This window comes from Polypterus senegalus, chromosome 3 (assembly GCF_016835505.1).
Source record: "Polypterus senegalus isolate Bchr_013 chromosome 3, ASM1683550v1, whole genome shotgun sequence".
NCBI classification, from domain to species: domain Eukaryota; kingdom Metazoa; phylum Chordata; class Cladistia; order Polypteriformes; family Polypteridae; genus Polypterus; species Polypterus senegalus.
The window spans coordinates 58891379-58913301 of record NC_053156.1 but is presented as its reverse complement, the minus strand read 5'-3'; the positions used below and the strand labels follow the sequence as shown (position 1 = coordinate 58913301).

The 21923-nt window shown below is 39.7% G+C and overlaps 1 protein-coding gene across 1 annotated transcript in view; it reads left to right on the top strand.

The window, feature by feature from the left end:
• Positions 1–20338, top strand: part of LOC120526488 (synaptotagmin-6-like) — a 149254-nt gene extending 128916 nt beyond the window's left edge. Inside the window, exons 4-7 of the mRNA XM_039749654.1 lie at positions 4320–4440; positions 13929–14100; positions 19553–19703; positions 19891–20338. Of these exons, the coding sequence (XP_039605588.1) occupies positions 4320–4440; positions 13929–14100; positions 19553–19703; positions 19891–19962 (516 nt within the window). The 3' untranslated portion in view covers positions 19963–20338. The remainder of the gene's footprint in view (positions 1–4319; positions 4441–13928; positions 14101–19552; positions 19704–19890) is intronic.
• The last annotated feature ends 1585 nt before the right edge of the window (positions 20339–21923 follow it).

The window sequence follows — 21923 nt, the reverse complement described above, 5'->3', positions numbered from 1 at the left end:
ATGATGCATCTCAAAAACTGCTTGTGGAAAGACTTTGCAAATCAGACTGCTAATATTAATGGTTAAATTAAACAACTTATAGGGAAGCATCATTTGATATGCTTGTAGGTCAAACTGTTTTTGAAGGATATGAGGATAAGTACTGGACCAAAACCAATGCCAGAAACTTGGAACAAGGCAAATATGATGCATCTTGTTTGAAGAAGAGAGGTCAGTTTTTTGGGGAGTTATCATTATACAGTACATAGGTATCAGCATTCAGGGTAGATATCTCATAATCAACTTGTTCTAAAATGTTGTGTCTTTGATGGATTGTAGTCATCTAGGAGCGCAACAAAGCCTTAAAAGGCATATCATATTCCAATAAAAACTGTAATTTTAACAAGTGAAAATCAATGTTGATTTTTTCACAGACACACAAACACATTAATAAGAAATCATGCTGGAATCAAGTTTTCTTGATGTTTTGAAGATCGTAGAATCAGAATTTGAACTTAATTCAACATAAAATGTTTGACCTCGTTACCAAACTTCCATTTACGTGGAAGTAAAAGGACAGAAAAAATATACAAAATGCTCCAAAATTATTTTAAATGGCATAAGATCTTCCCAATATGTTTATTTACCCATGTTTAAGAGCTTTTACTTTGTATACGAGCCTGTCTTGGCGTGTACACTGTAGATTTCCATGTGCCTCTGTGCTCTAATTCCTTTTTTCCTCACACTACACTCTTTACCGTAAATTATTAGTATTTAGCTCCTTTATGCTAAATTAATGAAGGTGTGCTTCTCTGTACTCTCTTTGGTGGAGTTGTTTTAGTCAGCAAGCAGCTCTGCCTGAGGATAAAGTTGTTGGTTGTCTACACCTCATGACATGAATTCTTGGATGTTCTTCTAAAAGAAATTATTATCCTGGCAGGAGAGCAATCGATACCTCTGAGATCTGTGGATAAGGTGAAACATTTTTTTCAGCATGTGGTATAAAAACTGAGAGAGAGCCAGAACTGTATCGATCACCTGTCTCAACTGCAAGACTATGCAGCATTCAGCACAGTTTCCTCTTCATCAGCCAGGCTTATGGAGACTGAAATGAGCCAAAGCCATCAATTCCTCATCGTTTAACTCACACTGAACACCAGATTAAGTATCAAGATCAAGATTAGCACTGCCACTAGCCTGCAAGTGGGGGCTGTTGATGACACTGAGGCCTTCTGAAGGTCTGGCCACTGGATTATGGGCTCATGAACATCCCAATTACATAATATGTGAGTGTATAACGCTAAGCATCATTCCTTTCAAGCTTATCTTTTCTGTCATGTCTGCACAGCACAATGGAATTCTTACTTATTTTAGACTAGTGGTGGTATTACAATACCAACAACAGACAATGAGTACAACACCATGTAGTAAATGTAACATCAGACAATATACACAAGAAATACTCGTGCCATCATTGGTACTGGCAGCTGCCTTGTGATGTAGAAATAAAACTCAGAATTCGTTGGTGAAAATGCTAAAGGTCATATAAAATGAAGGCAGGAGAAAAGTGACTCTGCAGAAAGGCTTGAGTCTTTAATGATACTGTTAGACTTAAAAAAAGTATGTCCAGAACAGAAGTCATCAGTAAGCTTGACGTCTTTGGCAGTGCTGCTTAGTTGAAAAGTGTCATTTATGTTGCATTCAAAGTAGAGCATAGTTTTTATAGACTCTTCTAGTTATCACCTAATAAGCATTCTGTTCACTGATCCCTGTTTGGCAAACAAAACACTCAATTACTGCACAAATGTAACTCTTCTCGACCATTCATGATAATTTCTCCTATGAAAAAGAAATGTTTCTGCCCAATGAAATAAGTCCACGATATCCCCACGAGTGTTAATTGTTATTATCAAGGTCTGATGTGTGAAACACAACAGAATTAAGTGGAGATTTAAACAAAGTAGCTAATCATCTCCTGACTTAGCAAAAAACAAGCTGAAACAAGCTGAAAATGCCTTAATACGAGTCACTGAAATGTCAGCAGTGTCAACTGGGCAGATTGCATGCAACTCTGCAACACTACCTCACTTCTTCTACTGCTTGAAGTTATATGAGCTTGATGCATGACCTCAGTAACCATAAAGAAAAAAATGCAAGCAAAGAAAACATAAATTATCTAGAAGAATGGAAGACGAAAGGAGCTTTGCAAGCATGGATGTGTAAGTCATTTGGCACAGATCAAATACGCACTCCACATTACAGTACACTAAAAGCAGCCTCACTGCTGCGTTATCTGCAGATTATGATCATTTAATATTTCAAAGATACTGTCATTTATGGGTGGCACAGTGGCACAGTGGTAGCGCTGCTGCCTCGCAGTAAGAAGACCTGGGTTTGCTTCCTGGGTCCTCCCTACGTGGAGTTTGCATGTTCTCCCTGTGTCTGCGTGGGTTTCCTCCGGGTGGTCCGCTTTCCTCCCACAATCCAAAGACATGCAGGTTAGGTGCATTGGCAGTCCTAAATTGTCCCTAGTGTGTGATTGGTATGTGTGTCCTGCAGTGGGCTGGCGCCCTGCCTGGGATTTGTTCCTGCCTTGCGTCCTGTGCTGGCTGGGATTGGCTCCAGTGGACCCCCCTGTGTTAGGATATAGTGAGTTAAATAATGACTGACTGCAATTTACTGGCCTCCATAATGTCCAACAAAGTTTGAATCCTGGAGACTTCGAAATATATTTTAAATCTCTATTTGAAACTCCTTTAAAAAAAGTTTGTGTTTAAGAAATATGACCTACAGATAGCCATAAACACTCCACAACCCACAGATTACAGCAGGACATCCGTTAATGCAAATTTTAGAAAAGTTAACTTGAAAGTTGCTGTCTATGAAAGCTTATTGAGAGACCACAAGTCTAGGTTACATTAGATAGATAGATAGATAGATAGATAGATAGATAGATAGATAGATAGATAGATAGATAGATAGATAGATAGATAGATAGATAGATAGATAGATAGGAAAGGCTCTGTATCACTCTATCATCCAAATCCAAATCATATTATGTGATATCATTTACCGTTGGTGGGTTGGCGCCCTGCCCAGGATTGGTTATTGCCTTGCGTCCTGTGTTGGCTGGGATTAGCTACAGCAGACCCCCGTGACCCTGTGTTCGGATTCAACGGGTTGGAAAATGGATGGATTTACTGTTGAATTCTGCTCTGTACTTGTAATATTTCTATTGCACTACTATATTGTATTAAGGACTACTTTTGTTCTGTTCTGTGTATTGTTTTTTATTTACCCCCTTTTTTTACACCCACTGCACCCCCAACCTACCTGGAAAGGGGTCTCTCTTTGAACTGCCTTTCCCAAGGTGCCCTGCCTGGGATTTGTTCCTGCCTTGCGCCCTGTGCTGGCTGGGATTGGCTCCAGTGGACCCCCCTGTGTTAGGATATAGTGAGTTAAATAATGACTGACTGCAATTTACTGGCCTCCATAATGTCCAACAAAGTTTGAATCCTGGAGACTTCGAAATATATTTTAAATCTCTATTTGAAACTCCTTTAAAAAAAGTTTGTGTTTAAGAAATATAGATAGATAGATAGATAGATAGATAGATAGATAGATAGATAGATAGATAGATAGATAGATAGATAGATAGATAGATACTTTATTAATCCCAAGGGGAAATTCACAAATTGCAAACTGCAATTGATCCGTCCTGGGCATGACGTTAATCTGCATCCAGCAGGCCCTCCAACTTGCAGGGAAAAACCTGGGGGTTAGTGGCAGGACTGGCACTCCAGCCAGCATAAAAAACCTCACACTGCTCCATTCCATCTGAACTTGTGTGGCGCTGAGGTGTCACCCATTGCATGGCTGCACTCGGGTCCTAATCTGGGAATCCTGAGTTGGTTTGTCATGTCGCTGTATCAGCGCCTGCTCCTAACCTTCAGAACACTTGGATTAATTTCCCACTGTTGTTTTCTTCACTTGTTATTTTCTTTTCAGTATTTTCTTTGTCTCTCTTTCTTGCTTTATTTTCTTACTCTTCTTTACTTTCTTACTTCTCATTTTTTTTTTGTTTATTGATTTCCTCTATTTATTCATTTATTTCCATTCCGTTATTTCCTTATGCATTGTCATGATTTTATTAAAGTGATATTGAATATGCCTTTTTATATGAGGTTTTCATATATTTTTGTTTTCCTTCCATTTGCTTACCTGCCTTCACCCCCTCTTTGCTTTGCCTGGGGTTGCCTTCTGGCTGAAGTCTGTTCTTGGATGCCATCACCTCTCTAATGTACCCCTCTCTGTGCATCTGTCCTTTTGTTTTCCTGCAGGAGAGTGTTGATCTGGGTGAGATCATGTTTTCACTGTGTTACCTGCCGACTGCTGGACGCCTGACCCTGACCGTCATCAAATGCAGGAACCTCAAGGCAATGGACATCAATGGATACTCAGGTCAGCAGCGTTGCCCATTTTCAAGTCAGATTTCCTAGTGCACAGAAGCGACAAAATAAGTTAGTGTCCTGTGGTGAAGCCCAGGCGAGGAGATGACAGCAGGAGGACGGAAGAGGCAGACATTTGTTAGACGGCCTGCTGCTCCTCACTGTTGTGTCATTTCACCTGAACTAATGGATTAGAGTAAGCCGAGTGACCTTGTGGTGCAATCCTCCACTTAACGGCTGCACACTGAAATGAATCATCACTGGAAGGAATCAGCCACTGAGTTCAAAATGATGGCTGGAATTATCTACACGTTAGTTAGAGACAGGCAATTAAACTTCTTAGACAGCTGCATATGAAGCATAGAAGATTTATTTAGTTCAAGAAGATGAGACAAACAGGGCAGCATTGCACCAATGACACACCTAGTGAGCATGCTTGGCAAAGCAGGCCACAGTTTGAGGATCTTTTCACAAGAAGAGAAGGAGCTAATCTAATGAAAGGGCCAACCAGCCATGAAACTCACAGCCCTTAACTGGCATAGCACATTAGTATTGCTGTCCTAAGCCTATCAAGCATTGCAACATGAATACTCTTGCTGAGACAGATCTAACTACTGCATTTAAAATGGCAGGACCTTAGTAACATAACATATCACTATATTCTCAAACTTGCTTATTCCATTTCAGGGTTATGGGAGCTGAAGTCTATCCTGGCAGAAATTCATCTCGCTGAAGAAAAATGTATAATATATACACTCAATTTATTAGGTACACCTTGCTAGTACCAGGTTGGACCCCCTTTTGCCTTCAGAACTGCCATAATTCTTCATGGCATTGATTCAACAAGGTGCTGTAAACATTCCTCGGGGATTATGGTTTATATTGACATGATAGAATCATGCAGCTGCTGTAGATTTGTCGGGTGCACATCCATGATGCAAATCTGCTCTTCCATGACATCCCAAAGGTGCTCTGGTGACTGTGGAGACCATTTGAGTACAGTGAATTCACTGTCATGTTCAAGAAACCATTTTGAGATGATCTAAGCTTTATGACATGGTGCGTTATCCTGCTGGAAGTAGCCTTTAGAAGATGGGTACACTGTGGTTATGAAGGGATGGACATGGTCAGCAACAATACTTAGGTAGACTGTGACATTTAAATGATGCTCAGCTAGTACTAAGGGGCCCAAACTGTGCCAAGAAATTATCCCCCACACCATTACACCACCACCACCAGCCTGAACCATTGATACAAGGCAGGATGTACTTAGGCTTTCATGTTGTTAACGCCAAATTCTGAGCTTACCATCTAAATTTTGCAGTAGAAAGCAAGACTCATTAGACCGGGCATCATTTTTCCACTCTTCTGTTGTCTAATTTTAGTGAGATTTTAGCTTCACTTGCCTGTTTTTAGTTGGCAAGAGTGACACCCAGTGTGGTCTCCTGCTGCTGTAGCCCACCTGCTTCAAGGTTTGATGTGTTGTGCATTCAGAGATACCTTTCCACATACCTCAGTTGTAACAAGTGATTATTTGAGTTACTGTTGCCTTCCAAAAAGGCATTTTCACCCAGAGAACTGCAACTCACTGGATATTTTCTCTCTGTAAACCCTAGAGATGGTTGTGCCTGAAAACCCTAGTAGGTCAGTAGTCTCTGAAATTCAACCATGCCACGTTGAAAGTCACTTAAATCACCTTTCTTCCCCGCTCTGATGCTCAATTTGAACTTCAGCAGGTCGTCCTGACAATGTCTGCAGGCCTAAATGAATTGAGTTGCTGCCATATGATTGGCTGATTAGATATTTGTGTCAGCAAGCAGTTGAACAGGTGTACCTAATAAAGTGCGTGTATGTCTGGAGACAACCACGGGTGAATTGTACTTAAAACTGGGTGTGAACAAGTAGTCAGCACACTGAGTGTCACCTTTCTAAACCATTCCATCACTTCAAGAAGGAGGTGCTCAAAGTAGGAGCAGCGATGTTGAACTGCAGAGATCAGAGTTGCTCGTGTTAATCTGGTCCGACAGACATAAGTTTCTGATTATGGTGAACTATCTACAGTCAAAAAATCTCCTAAGACTTGTAAATGTCCATTGTGTATGCTGAGAGAGCTCATTGCACATCTTAAAAATAATCATAACCTGACGCAAGAGAAAAATCTTTCTGTAGCATCAGATTATACATTACCATTCAACAGTAACAATGGATGAATGGTAAACATGGACAATAAGTTGTTGCAGGTGCTGTGTGTACTTTTTGCTGTTCCACATTACAACAATTGTGTAGGAGCCGATGTAAGCTTGAAAGTATTAGCAGCTGTATTTATGAAAATATGAAGTACAAATATGCATTTGAAGTAAAAGATGTGTCACACGCCATTAAAATGGCTGCCATTAAGAGAGCTGATAATGAAGAGCCACAGGAGATGCAGATTTCAGTGCTCAAAACTCCAAATCAACAAATCTATCTAACAACACTAGTAGAGCAAAGACAAGGCTGCAAAGAATCCACCCTCTGACTGCACGTCTAAACCAATAACCAAATAAATGTAACATTACTGTCTAATTGGAAATGCAAACATGCCATGACAAAATAACTGCAACGTATTAACACGTATTTCCACAGACCACAAAACTTATTGTATCTAAACTCTGTTTGGTGTTGTTATGTCATGTTATGTTATACACAGATCACGCCAGACAGAGGCACTTCTCAAATGTGTGGTGCCAGGTAGCTGCGTGGTCTTTGTGTGTGTGTGTCTCCCTAAAACCCTGGCAGCAGTTTAAAATGCTTAGACCGGAGAAAGTGGGCTGCAGATATTTTAGGAATAAGGTCTGTGATTGTAGCCTTTGCAGCACAGGATTTCACTGCTATTCGATACAAACTTGTTTGACGGGTTGTCCCCAGAAGTGCATTCTCATATAAGAATCCTGTCTGGCCCCAGCAAGACTAGAGTAACCCTATCGAGAATGTGCTAGTCAATATCGAAGCCCAATCAAGCCCAAAGAAGACTCAATTAAGCAACAATGGGGCCTTTATAATACATTTACATTTACTGGACTTTATCCAAAGTGACTTACAAAAGAAGTCAGCATAATCAAGTAAACATCAGTCTGAGGGACTGTTTGGGAACAAGGGTTACAGGATAAGGTTAGAAAATTGATCATCACAAGTGAAGAGCTCAGAACAAAATGCAAGTGAGTTACAATTTCTAGGTCTAAAATCAGTTAGACAGAAGTTCACCAAATAAGAGAGTCTTCAAATGCTTCTTAAACACTTTGAGGTAGTAAGAATTTCAAATGGATGTGGGCAGCTCCTTCCACCAGCCTGAAGCTACACGTAAAAAGAGTCTGAATTGAGATTTGATGCCACACAGATATGGCATCTCCAGATACAGAACTGAGCGAGCAAGAAGGAGTATAGGACCTCACAAGTGTCTCCATATACTCAAGTGAAGACCCTTTGACTACTCTGTATTTGACCTTAATACGAGACACTGCAGAGGGTGCTCTGAAAGGAAAACTGACATGTCCCCACCTAAACTGATTGAATATAAGATATAATAATGCATTTTGAATCATCTGCTTGGTGACACATTCTGGTACTCCTTCCAGCAAGGAGCTGCAGTAATAATAATAATTACAATAATTTTTTTTTTATATAGCACCTTTCCGACGCTCAAGGCGTTTCACAGAGTCTCAGAAAGAAGCAGCAGGTGTATGTAATATTGGATGCAAATGTTTCCTGACTAGAACACTAAACAGATAGATACAGGATATACAAAAGTGTTAAATATAATAAAGGACAATAAACCTGAGTAAAATACTAAATTCAATACTAAAAGAAAATCCTAACAAATAACATCATTTTTGATATAACACACACACAAATTATGTATTTGGACAGAGAGGAACACTGAAAGAGGAGGCAGAATGTCAAGTTAAGTTAAACGCCTTCCGAACAGATGAGTTTTAAGTTTTTAAAAGAATGAATCGAGTCAGCTGATCTAATTAATTTAGGGAGGTCATTCCAAAGTCTGGGCGCTATACAGCTGAAGGCCCTGCTGCCTACAGAGTGCAGGTTAGTGTGGGGCACAACAAGATTGCCAGAATCAGAGGACCTTAGTGGGCAAACAGGAGCATAGTGATGGAGAAAGTCACTGATGTAGTCAAGTGTGAGGCTTTTAAGCTTTGTGGGTTATCAACAGAATGTTATACCTAATCCTGTAAGACACAGGGAGCCAGGGAAGGTGAAGCAGGATGAGTGTTATGTGCTCGCTGTAGCTGTCTCATGTTAGGACTCCTGCAGCAGATTTTTGAATCAACTGGAGCTGTAATAGAAGATCAGAAGTGGCACCTACCAGTAGGGAATTATAATAATCGATGCATGGACAGATTTCTCAGCATTAGAAAAGGAGAGGAATGAAGAAACATGGGATATGTCACGGTGGTAGAAGTAAGAAAGTTTTGTAAGGTGGTTTATGTGGGGCGGAATAAGAAAGGGATGACTCAAAAATGGCAGTAGTCCAGACAATACAAGTCCAAAGCCTAGGCCAGGTGTTAGATAAAGTGAATCTGTGAGACCAGATTACAGTTGCATCATGGTCAGTGAAAGACAGCTGGACATCAAGGTTGCATACATACTTGGCAGGTGTTAGCGGTAATGAACCAAGCAGGTCCTGAACAGATGGACAAGATTGAGCTGGACATGGTGTTTCTTCAATATGCAATATCAGCTAGTCATGCAGAAATTCTATCTGAAATCATTTGTTCCTCTGAAGGGAACAACCAGTACAGTTGCATATCATCGACATAGTACTAAGAAGAAAAACCATGGGACAAAATGATAGGACATACTGAGGAGGTGTACAGTAAGAAGAAGCAGGGCCCAGCACCAACCCTTGAACTACCCCACATCTCTCCTCACAGGGAACCATAGTAGGATCTACCCAAGAGGAAGGACTCAAATCACCTGAAGGCAGTCCCAGTAATGCCAAGGTCAGAGAGAGTGACAAGGAGGATTTGATGGTTGACCATGTCGAAGGCAGGGGAGTGATTCAGAAGGATGAGGACAGAAGATGTAATGGTAGCTCTAGCCATTTATTACACATGTACTTCTTGCCACCATATTTAGCCAGGGGCATAACTGACTAACTACAGCATACTGTTGACCCTGTTGTATTTGCAAGTAGCTGCGCTATGTTGTAATTTGTTTATTTTCTAAACCTGTTTGTTTCAGTTCACTATCTTGGGGAGCTGGAATCTCAACTGTATCAGATTGTAGCAGGAACCAACACTGAAAGGGCTTGAGTCCATCACAGGACATAACAATGTTAAACAAAAGAAAAAAAATAATTAAGCTTTCTTGGACATAGGCCAAAAAGCCATTCTGTACCCCATCCCTTACATCACAGGTACTGTACATCCCATCCAATCTCGGCAGACTGTCAGCTCCATGATGTGCCTCATCAGATCTGGTGTTACATTACATTTATTTCTTTGGCTGACGCCTTTATCCAAAGCGACTTACAACATTTGAGATACAATTGGTTACGTTTTTTTTCTTCTTTGAATTGGAACACAGGCAGGCAGGGTCAAAGTGTCAATGGTGGGATTTGAAACCACAACCTCAGGGTTTGTTGAATGTACATTGAGGCAGACAATGCAGTGTGTCCACCGTGGTGCTGAACTCTACAGTACAAAGCTGCTGATTTAAATCCTAACTCTGATGTGTGACCCTGAGCCCGTTGCTTAGTCTTCTGTTCCCCAATTATAAAAATCAACAGAATCAATTGAGCTGTATCCTTATAATATTCCTCCACAGATAAAAGCATCAGTTAGGTATGCAGCAATAATACATTTCCTTCACCTCCCGTATGGAAGTGACATTTGTGACATCAATTTTTATACTTTGTGTTGCCTGTGAAGGATATATGCAGCTTACAAAGCATTACATCTGGATGCCAAATGTGCCACCAAGCGGAAGCCAGATTTATTCTTACACTTGATAGCAAATAGGGATGTACTGTTGCTTGCATTGTTATCAGGCTGATCCCCACCCTTCATTTGGACTATTTTTGAAACTAACTTGCAGAAAGAAAATGAGCTTATGCTGAATGCCTTAATTTGGACAGTTTCCCCCCGCAGCCAAATACTTCACAGGCGCAGCTTTAACTCATAGCCTTCTTTAAGCAAATCAGGTCACATTAGCATTAACACAATGGCCCCCTAGGTTTTCTCCCAAATCCCAAAGACACACATATTATATTTTCTAGAGTGTCCTTTGACAGTGAATGCCATCCCACAGAGAGTTTACAATTACAGTGATACAGCACAGTTTGTTACAAACTCTTTTTAACACAGCTGGATAACAGGCAAGTTAAATGCCTCAGGAGTCACTTAGCAGGGATTTGTACCACAAACCTCACTGTTTAAAATCCAGTGCCTTAGCCACTGTGCCACAGTGAGAACGATAATAATGGGCACTGCAGTGGACTGGCATCCCATTCCCTAGATTGGTGTCTGCTTTGAGTCTGATGTTGCTGGCAGTGACATAATATGCTACAATACATCTCTTTGGGAGGATACTGAGAATGCACATGTCATTAATAAAAATTAATTCAGACTGCAAAAGGAAGACACTTTAGTCCAGCTCTACTGAGCTTGGGGGGCCTTGGTGCTGTATGTGCACATTTTGAAAACATTACATAGCCTGAGAAATCAGAGAAGACACAGTTCTATAAAATTAATCTGAAACCAAGATGTGCAGGAATATTCTCCATGAATGAGCATTAACATTAGTATGTAACTGTGTCCTATTCAGACTAACAGTGAATGGATGAAGTGGGCTTGGAGAAAATGAAAAAATGAATGAAATGACCATTTCTGTGACTTCAAAGTGACACGATATTTAGTGCTACGGCCATAAGATGACAAATACCTGGCAGCAAATCTAGGGTTGGTCACCATCTGCGTGGAGTTTGCATATTTTCTCCATGCCTTTTTCTCCAAGGACTTTGGTTTTCCTCAAGTATCCCAAAGGTGGGCAGATGAGGTTAAAGGAGTGAATTCTGTGAGGCCCTAATGCCATGTCAAATACAGATAGTTGCAATGTAACACATGATATTAAGACAGGCTCCATCCCCCTGACTCTACATTGAACAAAGCAGTATGAAAATGGGTGGAAGGACATAACATCCTTTATCACAATATTAAAATATTGATCTCATGGAGCAATGGTTATTACTGAGAATTGATGGACCCAACTCCCTTGGTTCAAATCCAGGTGCCTAACTCTTCTCCATGTATAGTCTGTAGATTCTCCACAGGAAAAAAACAGCTATATGATGTTGTTTCATGGCTAATAAATGAGGGAAGAGAGAAGACTTCCATTCAAAATCTGACATATGGATTTTTTGACATGAGTAAACAGATTTTTTTTTTCATGGACCTGTTGATATTATTTGCTGTTTGTTCAGTGTTGGTCCCCATTGAACATGTTGTGTCAAGAACTTTGTCACTTGGTTGTCCATAAAAAATATGAGATTTAAACATTTTCCACAAATGACATGGGGTAAGAGGTTAGGAGCATGTGCTGATAGCACGTTGCTACACCTACCACACAATGAACCACATGGATTGGGACCCGAGTGACACCACAGCACCACACTGGAAAAATGTGAGGTTTTTCATGGTGGTTGGAATGGCAATGACCAAGTTTTCCCTGTATGATGGAGGACCTGATTACAGGGCTGGATGCAGACTAATGTCATACCCAGGATGAAGTAATTGCAGGTTAAGGGCCCAATGGAGTAGAGTCACTTCTGGTGTTTACAGGATTTGAACCAGCAACCTTCCAGTTGCCAGCGCTGATCCCTAGCCTCAGAGCCACCACTCCGCCCAGCAAACATAATAAATAAAAAATGTAAGTTTTGAGTGGAGTGTTCTTTTAAGATATGCATACCATAACAGAGAGCATTCTCCATGTCCATTTGTTGCATATTTCACAGTATCAGAGTAAAAGTTCAGTTTTCAGCTAACCCTAGAGCACTAATATAACCCCCTTATTACCACAGGCTATTTCACACAATGGTTACTAATGGGTCCTCTAATAGACTGGCACCCTGACAACAGATCTGTGCTTGACCCACATCCCCGCAAGACATGCACCTTAAGTTAACTTGCAACTCTAAAAGGGCACCCAGATGAGCGTGAATTGACATGCCACCTCCCAGACCTCCATTACACTCAATTAGATTAAAGAATTTGGTAGTGCATTTATGTTCTTTCATTTCTATCTAATGGATAACTTCTGAATTTGACAGTTTGTTCTTTGGCTTTAAATGTGCCTGCTCTGAAGGGCACTATATAAAAGAAAATTAAATTCATTTTTTATTAAAATACATCGTTCACTTAAAGCCGGTGTGTAGAACAAAATGCACGATTTTCCACTGGGGGCCTAAGATGAAAAGGTTTGCATATGCATGTAGAGTGTCAGATCTCTTGTTTTATTATTACCAGAATGTGGCCTTTATGGCATAAAATAATCAATAACAGCGCCCTCTTAAGATGGGTGCTAATTAGAAATTTTAATAACTTGTAGAATTAATGAGTTTAAATAAAGAATACCACAGCCCAAGGGTCCACTTAGCATGCACTGATGGTTTCATTTTCTTTGAGCTGTGGAACAGACAGACATACGATGGTTCCTTAATTGTTCTTGCTACACCCCATAGGGCAGACAGTCAAACTTAGAATCCTGACATTGAGCCTTTCCTTTTCAGTGTTACCTTCTACATGTTGACACATTAAGGCTGTGGATGAAAATATGGCACACTGTTTTAAACAAAAAATATCAAGAATATCTTCCTTCTCCAGTAATCCGTAAAGTAATTGAAAAATGCCTGCTTAGACCTCCCAGCATTCCTCCCTGACCGCCGAAGCCCTTGCCTTGCTGGTCTGTCTTTTAACCTCATTGGTGACCTCCTGTTTCTACCTCCTACTTGTAAATGTTCATTTTAAACCCCAATTCTGAATAAGGAGTAATGCTAAAAAAAAGCTGTAACACCCATTCAATGTTCTCCTCAGTTGCCAGTATAGACCTGAGCCCCTTTTTCTAACTAAACTTTCATGGAGCCTGCCTCCTTGACCCTTGTGTCCAGTCAAGACCTAGTGTGTGTCCCCTTTTCAATTCAAAGCTGGGGAAAGCCAGCAAGAAAGAAATAAGCTTCTTGTCCAAACTGAATCAATGGGAGGTTTAAATCAGGCCTATCTGCTTCAAAACCATTTGTCTGGTACACTCCTTATCCCTTGTTACCTTGGTAGACTCATTTCTTATGTTCCAGTTGTACATGATCAATCCTTTCCTTCAGGCCCAAAGAGTATAATCGTTCCCTTTTGTGTTAATCCATTGTGTAATATTAGAAATTCCTTTTTATGTTTGCATCCAACTTAAATAAGGACATCTTCTATTCCTCTTTAATCTTTCTTCCATCTTCTACAGATCCCTATGTGAAGGTGTCTTTACTTTGTGATGGACGCCGCTTGAAGAAGAAAAAGACCACTATCAAGAAGAACACGCTTAATCCCACATACAACGAGGCCATCATCTTTGACATCCCACCTGAGAATATGGACCAAGTCAGCCTTCTTATCTCCGTCATGGACTATGACCGGTAGGTGGTCTTCCACTACAAATGACACCCAAATGATCAAATCTGCTATAGAGCTCATGATGACTGTTAGAAGGCTGAAAACCAGGAAGGGTAGTGGCATCAATCATGCAAAGAGTAATGACACCATTAAGGATTAGTGGAATTAGAAAGGATTCTCTTTGATCATGAACAGAATAGAATGAGGAGGGAGAAGAAGACACAGGATGGCTTGGGGATCATAGAAAGTCTGAGTTAATAATATAGCATTCACAGATCCGCCTAATCCAGCATCTGACCATAAAGGGGTAGCAGATTTAAAAATAAGACAGAACTATTGTGCAAAAAATCCCATGGTAATTAGGGATCCCGTTAATGCTCCATGTTTGGTTGAACATTAAAATCTTACTCTGGTGCTGTCAAATATAAATAAAATTGATATGGAAAATGCTATCACTTAGGATATGCCTATCATAAGTAGAATAATCACATAAAAATCTGTTACGCACTCTGCAGACAAAAGCCATGCAACCTTGTACTTCTGAGTAGCATCACAGACAACTGTCACCTTCCATGATGCCCACACACTTTAAGTCTATGTGACAGATGACTATAGTTCTACTGTGATTTGTTGCTTCCTTTACGGTGGCACAGATCAAAGCCTCGTCTCATTAGCATCTGTACATGTTTGCTGACTGCTGGGAATAGAAGTCCTCTCAGTAGTGCTGCAATAGGATCATCATAATAATGAGCTGCTTTTTTGAACAATACACAACAAAATTGCAGTTTAAGAGCCTAACATGACATAACTCTCCTTTTTTGTTTTTAAGAGTCACAAGAAAGAACAAAACAATAAATACAATCTGACAACAAGACAAAGCTAGCCTCATGCTGTTCCCAGTCTGATTACTGTCGGTGTCACGGTATCAGATATCACTGTCTCATTCTTCATGATTACTGTGATGATGCTTCATGTGGGAAAGCATTAGTGTCTGTGTGGGTTCTGATTTATTAATTTCCTGTAAAAGTATCTGCCCTCTTTCTTAAATTCTTCGGATTTTCAGGATGTGCTCTCCTTTCTTGTCATTGAGTTGCTGTAACATCTCATTCCATCAAGACTGTGAAGCCCTCCCTGTGAAGAGCTTTCTGCACTCTGCTGCATTTTTTTTTATCACAAACACAGTAATAGGTAGTGAGTGATTTATAACATTATTTTAACATTTATTGTCAGGGACCCCCCACAAGAGTGATTTTTTAGGATTTTCAATGTCCACAAGGCTTATAAGGGGTCTCCAATGTTGTGACGGAATCAATTCTGGACAGGCAAAACCTACTCATTTACATATTCACATATCTTCTGCAAAATATGAAAATATCCAGAGTAAAAACACAGAGATATGGGAAGAATGTGCATATCCAACACAGACAGTAGAAATCAAACCCAAAACACAGGATCCTCGAGGCAAGCAGTGGTAACCTCTACACCATTGTGCTAACCTTATGCATCCTTTTCATATAAAGAAGGTTTGTTTTCAATCCAGAATCTTGGAAACTACCAATAGTGTTTCTCCATCTTAGATAGGAACTTGTCTGCACTATGACGACTTATGGTCATGTGGTACCAATTGCCATAGCATCTGTTGGCAATATTGTTACAGCTTTATAACAACCACAAAATGTCAGAATGATATACTAATAAAATACTAATAGAAAAAATGCTAAAAATCAATAACAACTTCAAGTGAACTTCTCCCATATGCAGAGTGAGATTGGAAACATTGAGTACAAATGGACTCTATTCAAGGCCTCAATTGTGGAAGCAGCTCCTAAAAGCTGTGGTCTTAATGCATTTATGGCATCTCATGACAGCAGCACTTGAAGCTGATGGTGAACACCAGAGGTTAGGAAAGCTGTCAGACTGAAGAAAGCAGCCTTCAGAGAAATGCTTTCTATATAATCTCCTGACTTAGTTGAAAGTTTCTAACAGGCTGAGAGTACTGTTGCAAAAATAGCTTTAGAAGCAAAAGTTTGAGCATGGAAGAGTTTGGAAAAATCATTGAGAAAGACTATCAGAGGCCTTGGGGATGTTCTGGCAAATTGTTCAATGGCTCAGAAGAGGCAGGCATGACCTTTTCCAGACTAGATGGAAAGGCAGTGAACTTTTCTGGGGAAATTGTCAAGTGGTAGAAGGAACACTTTGAGAAACTGCTTGACCCAATGGAGATGCCATCCAGTGTTGGGCATATTTACTGAGGGCAATGGATTTTTGACAAAACTGATATAAAAATTCACACACGAACAACACTAATAAAATCGGCATACAAGACTGAAAGGTTTAGTAAGTTTGAAAGGAATGCAGAAGTACTGATGAGTCTAGAAGAAATGCAGTTACTGTATGTTTATGGGGCTGATAGCAAAACCTATAATAATTCCAAAGAGGCTGTTAATTTACACAAGCTTAGCATGGATTTGATAAAAAGGCTGAACTCACATAAGTAATAAAATACCAAAATGCTCACAAAAAATTCTCAGAGGACCAGTAACGTAATGCTAACAAATTCAGACTAATCCTAAGAGTGATAAAACAATAACGACATGGCAAGTAAAATACACAGACTGACAAAGAAATGCAAGCATACCCAAACAACTGCTAAAAATAGGTGGTAGTACTGACATCACACGGGTCCACTGAATTAATAAGAAATAACAGGCATGTCCACTGAACGCATACAAAAAACTGGCATCACCTCTGCAATTAATAAAAAATGCAGTTTCTTATTGAACTTTAGCACCCAACCACCAAGTGCTATTCAGAAAGGATATAACCCCAAATTATACTGAGAAAAAAAATTCAGAAAAGCCTACAGAACAAGTTAGAAAATGTGTGCAGGTGTATCTGGGGACTTCCACCCACATTCACTCAAGGTTCATGGTGACTGTGCAGCTGTTTCAGTAACTTCAGTAAATTTAGAAATGAATTTAAAATAACAAATGAATCAGTAATTGAGGTCGCACAGAATGCTTCTATTTGAAAACAGACAATTTCAAAAATTTGTTGATGCTTTTTAAATGGATGTATTTAAAGGTTCAAAAATTTGCACTGTGTGCTGTACTCGAGATATCTCAACAAAAGGCCAAAATGTTAACCAGTCAAAATTGCATCCAAGATCCAGACTCTTGATTTAAAAAGTAAAATGCAATGCTAAATTTTTGTTTTCAATACAGAAATGTAGACATTACTGTTAGTACTGTCATCTTAAATTGGAAAGCATGTGACATCACACCGTGATGAATTCTGGTCATATGATATTAATGGCACCAGCAGCTGTAAATGATTTGGCTAAAACCAGAAAAAAGCGCACAAAATAAAATACTACATAGCTAAAGAAGAAATACAGATTGTCTACAGAACAACTTATAAAACAGATAATGCCACAGGATTACTTTGCAATGTAAGGTGTCCATAAAAGTTACACATAAATACATAATTGATCTTGCAGTTGATAAATCTTTAACTGTTATGAGTAGGTTGAAAAAGTGCTATATAAATGTAATTAATTAATTAATTAATGCGTTTGTCTTCAAAAATGTTATAAAAGTCCAAATGTGAAAAAATAGAGACATATTCACTGATTTACAATGGACTGAGAAAAAGTATCACTTTCTGCACAGATTTTAAATGAGTAAGTCAATAACCCATAATGACAAAGTGACAAGTCATTTTAGAAAGATTTGCTAATTTATTAAAAATGAAAAGCTGAACTCTCTCATGTAAGTACACGTCACATCATTGTTGTGCTGAGAGGCCCCAGTCTGAGGTCACATGAATTCTGGAGCAGGTTTTCTTCAAGGACCTCTCTGTATTTGGCTTCATTCATCCTTCCATCAGTTTCTGCTAGTCCTCCAAGACTATGTCAGTGATGAGACCCTCCACAGCATGATGCTGCCACCACCATGCTTTTCCATAGTAAGGTTTGTAGGCAGATACATCAGACCTGAGAATCTTCTAATGCTCATTTGCAAGCTCCACATAGGCTGTCGTTTTCCTTTTTACTACTCTGCCATAAACAACGATTCACAGATCACTGCTGAGACAGAGACGGTTGTCCTTCTGACAAGTTCTCCCATCTCAGCAAAGGACTTCTGAAGCTCTGTTAGAGTGACCATTGGTTTCTCATTTGCCTTTCTAACCAAGGCCATTCTTGTCCTGTTATTCAGTCTGGCCAGAAGGGCCAAAATTAGGAGTACTGGTTGTTCCAAATTTCTTCCATTTCACAATTAATGAGGCCACTGTGCTCCTGGGAACACTTAAAGTTGTAGAAATGGTTTTATCCCCATTCTCCTGATCTATACCTCACCATAACTTCATCACAGAGGTCTTCAGAGAGTTCCTTGGGATTCATTGCCTTGTTTTTGTCGTGACATACAGTGTGAATTGTAGGACTTTATATATACCGGTAAGTGTCTTTCTAAACAATCTCCAGTCAATTCAGTTTATCACAGGTGGACTCCAATCAGGTTCTAGAAACATCTCAAGGATAATTTAAGCAAATAGGGCACCTGACCACATTCTGGAGTGCCACAGAATAGGATCTGAATACCTCCTCTATAAGAATTAGCATTTCGGTTTTTGATTTTCAATAAATTCGCAAACTTTTCCAAAAACGTTTTTTGACTTTGTCATTATGGGTTATTGAGTGTAGATTGATGGGTAAAAAATGTAAATTTTTTTTATTTGAAATTAAATCTACAACACAATAAAGTGTGCAGAAAGTGAAGGGGTCTGAACTTTCTGAACCCACTGCATATAAATATTGAAATAATTAATGTATTAATAATAAAATAAGATGGTCTTTACATAACACTGACAAAAAAGATTTGCTCACCAAACTATTAAAACAAACTCTGATAACGTTATAGGACCCCAACCTAATATCCATGTCAGTGCTGCAGGGGACCCGAGTCTATGCTGGCAGCACTGGGGGCAAGGCAGGAAACAACACTGCACAGGATGCCAGTACATCACAGGACACACAACCACACTTGCTAAGCTGCATATATTTGAGAGAAAAAACAATATGGACAGATGGAAATTGTACAAACTCCAAACTCCACTGTGCCACCCTGCTTTCTTAATGGTATCCATAACTAAATACAGAACTAAACAAGAAAATGACAACTATATAGGATGAATGAGTACTGCAGATATGCATATGAAACACTTCAAAACAATAGAAACATAGCAGTGAGACAGATAAATAATATTTTTTTCAGACCTTCAGGTGGCAAAATGGTCTCAGAATATTTTAGTGTTGCCTTATACTAAATATTAGGTGGAACCTAGGACTCAGAAAAATGTACATGACAATGTGAAGGTGGGATGGCAGCATACTCTTGAATCAACATTAGCTTATGTTCCTAAGACCTATCTGTAGGCGGCTTGTTTCTTCACCTTATCTATTTTTTCCTTATTTAGTGTGGGACACAATGAAATAATTGGAGTCAGTCGAGTTGGAATTAATGCAGAGGGTCTTGGCCGAGACCACTGGAATGAGATGCTGGCCTATCCCCGGAAACCAATCGCTCACTGGCACCCCTTAGTGGAGTCAAAGAAATCTGTGAAAGAGGTCAGTTACCATTTTTTTAATTTGGGGGCACACATTCTGAGAAAAAAAATGAAGAAGACCCAGTGCCAGACATTATCATTTAAAGGATTTCTAAGTACAAAAAGGTCTGTAATTAAGACAGCTGTTTGGTTTTCAAGTTCCCGGGTCATTCAACCAACTCTGTGTTCATTTTGTATTTATTTTGCAGTGGCAAGGCCGCACAGCAAGCTTTGATAGCCAGGGATCGTGTCCATCTCCTAAACCACCATCCACCCCTTGAAAGGACATCATCCAAAGGAAGACCCCGTAGCCACTGCCAGCATGGATCTGCCCCTTTCTTTTCACCGACATCTTTTCGCCCAAGGACATCTCTAACATCTCGGATACTGAAATGGTCAACAAACCTAGAAACCACTTCTTAGCATGGTATGGTGCTCAGTCCAAAGACCAAGATCAATGCTGTTTCGAAACTCTGAAGCCATCTTCTTCAGTCTACATGGTAGCAAAAGCTCTGCCATCACTCCACAATTATCCATAGTTACATTAAAAGGCAGAAATACTGATTGGAGGCTTATTTGTGTGGTAAAAGGGTAGTTGTGTTACTTGATGGTTGTGATAGAGCTGGTCTGGGTAGCATTCAGAACACATTCATCCAAAGTGAGGCCATGACGTCAAGTCTGTCACCTACTGGTCACTCCCTATCATTCATAATGGAGTTGTCAGTTATGTAGTGTGATGGCCAGCAAGTACAGTTGACTCCTTGTACTTGTATTTCTTCCAGATAGGAATAACATTTCTTGGCTTAAAAACTGTTATTTGCATTTTTGTTATACAGGTATATAATTTGACCAGTTTTAATTCTAAATGTATGCTCTTGAGCAGATCCCTTCAAACTTCTGTAATAATGTCCACAAAACCTCTTCCAGATGATCTCTGGACAGTCCCATGTTTCTGATTAAGCAGGCTACAGGAAGGTGTTTGTGTGTTTTCCCTGCACAGTGTCAGGGTGCTAAAAGATCTGTGATTTCAAACTGAATGAAAAGCCGGTGTCTCCCATCAGCTTGAGCAGAGCTTTGCAAGAATCTATTATATGACACTCTGGGTCACATGACAACCAATAAATGCTCTGATTGGTTTCCTCATTAGGTACACTTGTCTAGTACCTTGCAGTACCCTATTACATTCCCAGAACATTCTTTGAGCCATGGATACCAAAAGGTACTGTTAACATTCCTTTGGGATTTTGGTCCATGCTGATTAAATAGCAGGGTATCAAAACATACTGAAGTCACCATCATGTTTATCCACATTAAGGTGTTTATTCATCTCCACCCATCTTAAGCTGTCATGTTTTGTGCATTATCCCTCTGGAAGTACTCACTCGAAAAGGATTGACTGTAGAAAGGTACATTCAAGGGGTAGACAGATGGCATTTAGAGGCCTAATGTTTCTCAATAAAACCTTCAGACTGCCCCCAACAGTCTGCACCGTGTACACAAGGCAGGATGGGTCTATGGATTCATGCTATTTATGGCGAATTCTGACCCTGCTATCAGTATATCACAGCAGAAATTAAGATTCCAATCTTCAGTCACCAAGTTCTGCTGATCTCATACTCATTGTAGCTTCATATTTCTGGCTTTAAATGACATGAGCAGAGCCCATGTAACCAAGGGGTCCAGTTATTAGTGACAAGCCGGCAATTAGAATGAAACTGAATTTGCATCAAAACGTTGTGATTTTGTTTAAAAAAAATAATAATATTTAACAAAACTATACCATTTCATGACCAGGAAATTTGTGCCATTGACCCGGAAGAAAGGTATTTCATATACGAGGTGAGATTCAAAAATAACCGGAATGGTAAAAAAATATTTATTGAGGAATCACAGCATTCTAAACATTGTCACCTTCTATATACTCCCCTTCCCGATGTCTACACTGCTCCATACGTATCTTCCATTGATTGGAAACAGTGCTGGAAGTCTTCTTGCTTGAGGCTTTTCAACAGGCTTGTCATTTTTGTCTGCACTTCATCCATTAAAGAAAAATGTGTTCCCTTCAGGTCACTTTTGATTTTTGGGAACAAGTAAAAATCACAGGGAGCTAAATCGGGCGAACAGGGAGGATGCCTTTGTGAGTCAAAATCTGTTTTACAGTAAAAAGAAAATTCGTGAGAAATTTGATGTTGATTCACTGTTTAATTCTTTCATCTGACATTATCATGACAACTCGTGTAGC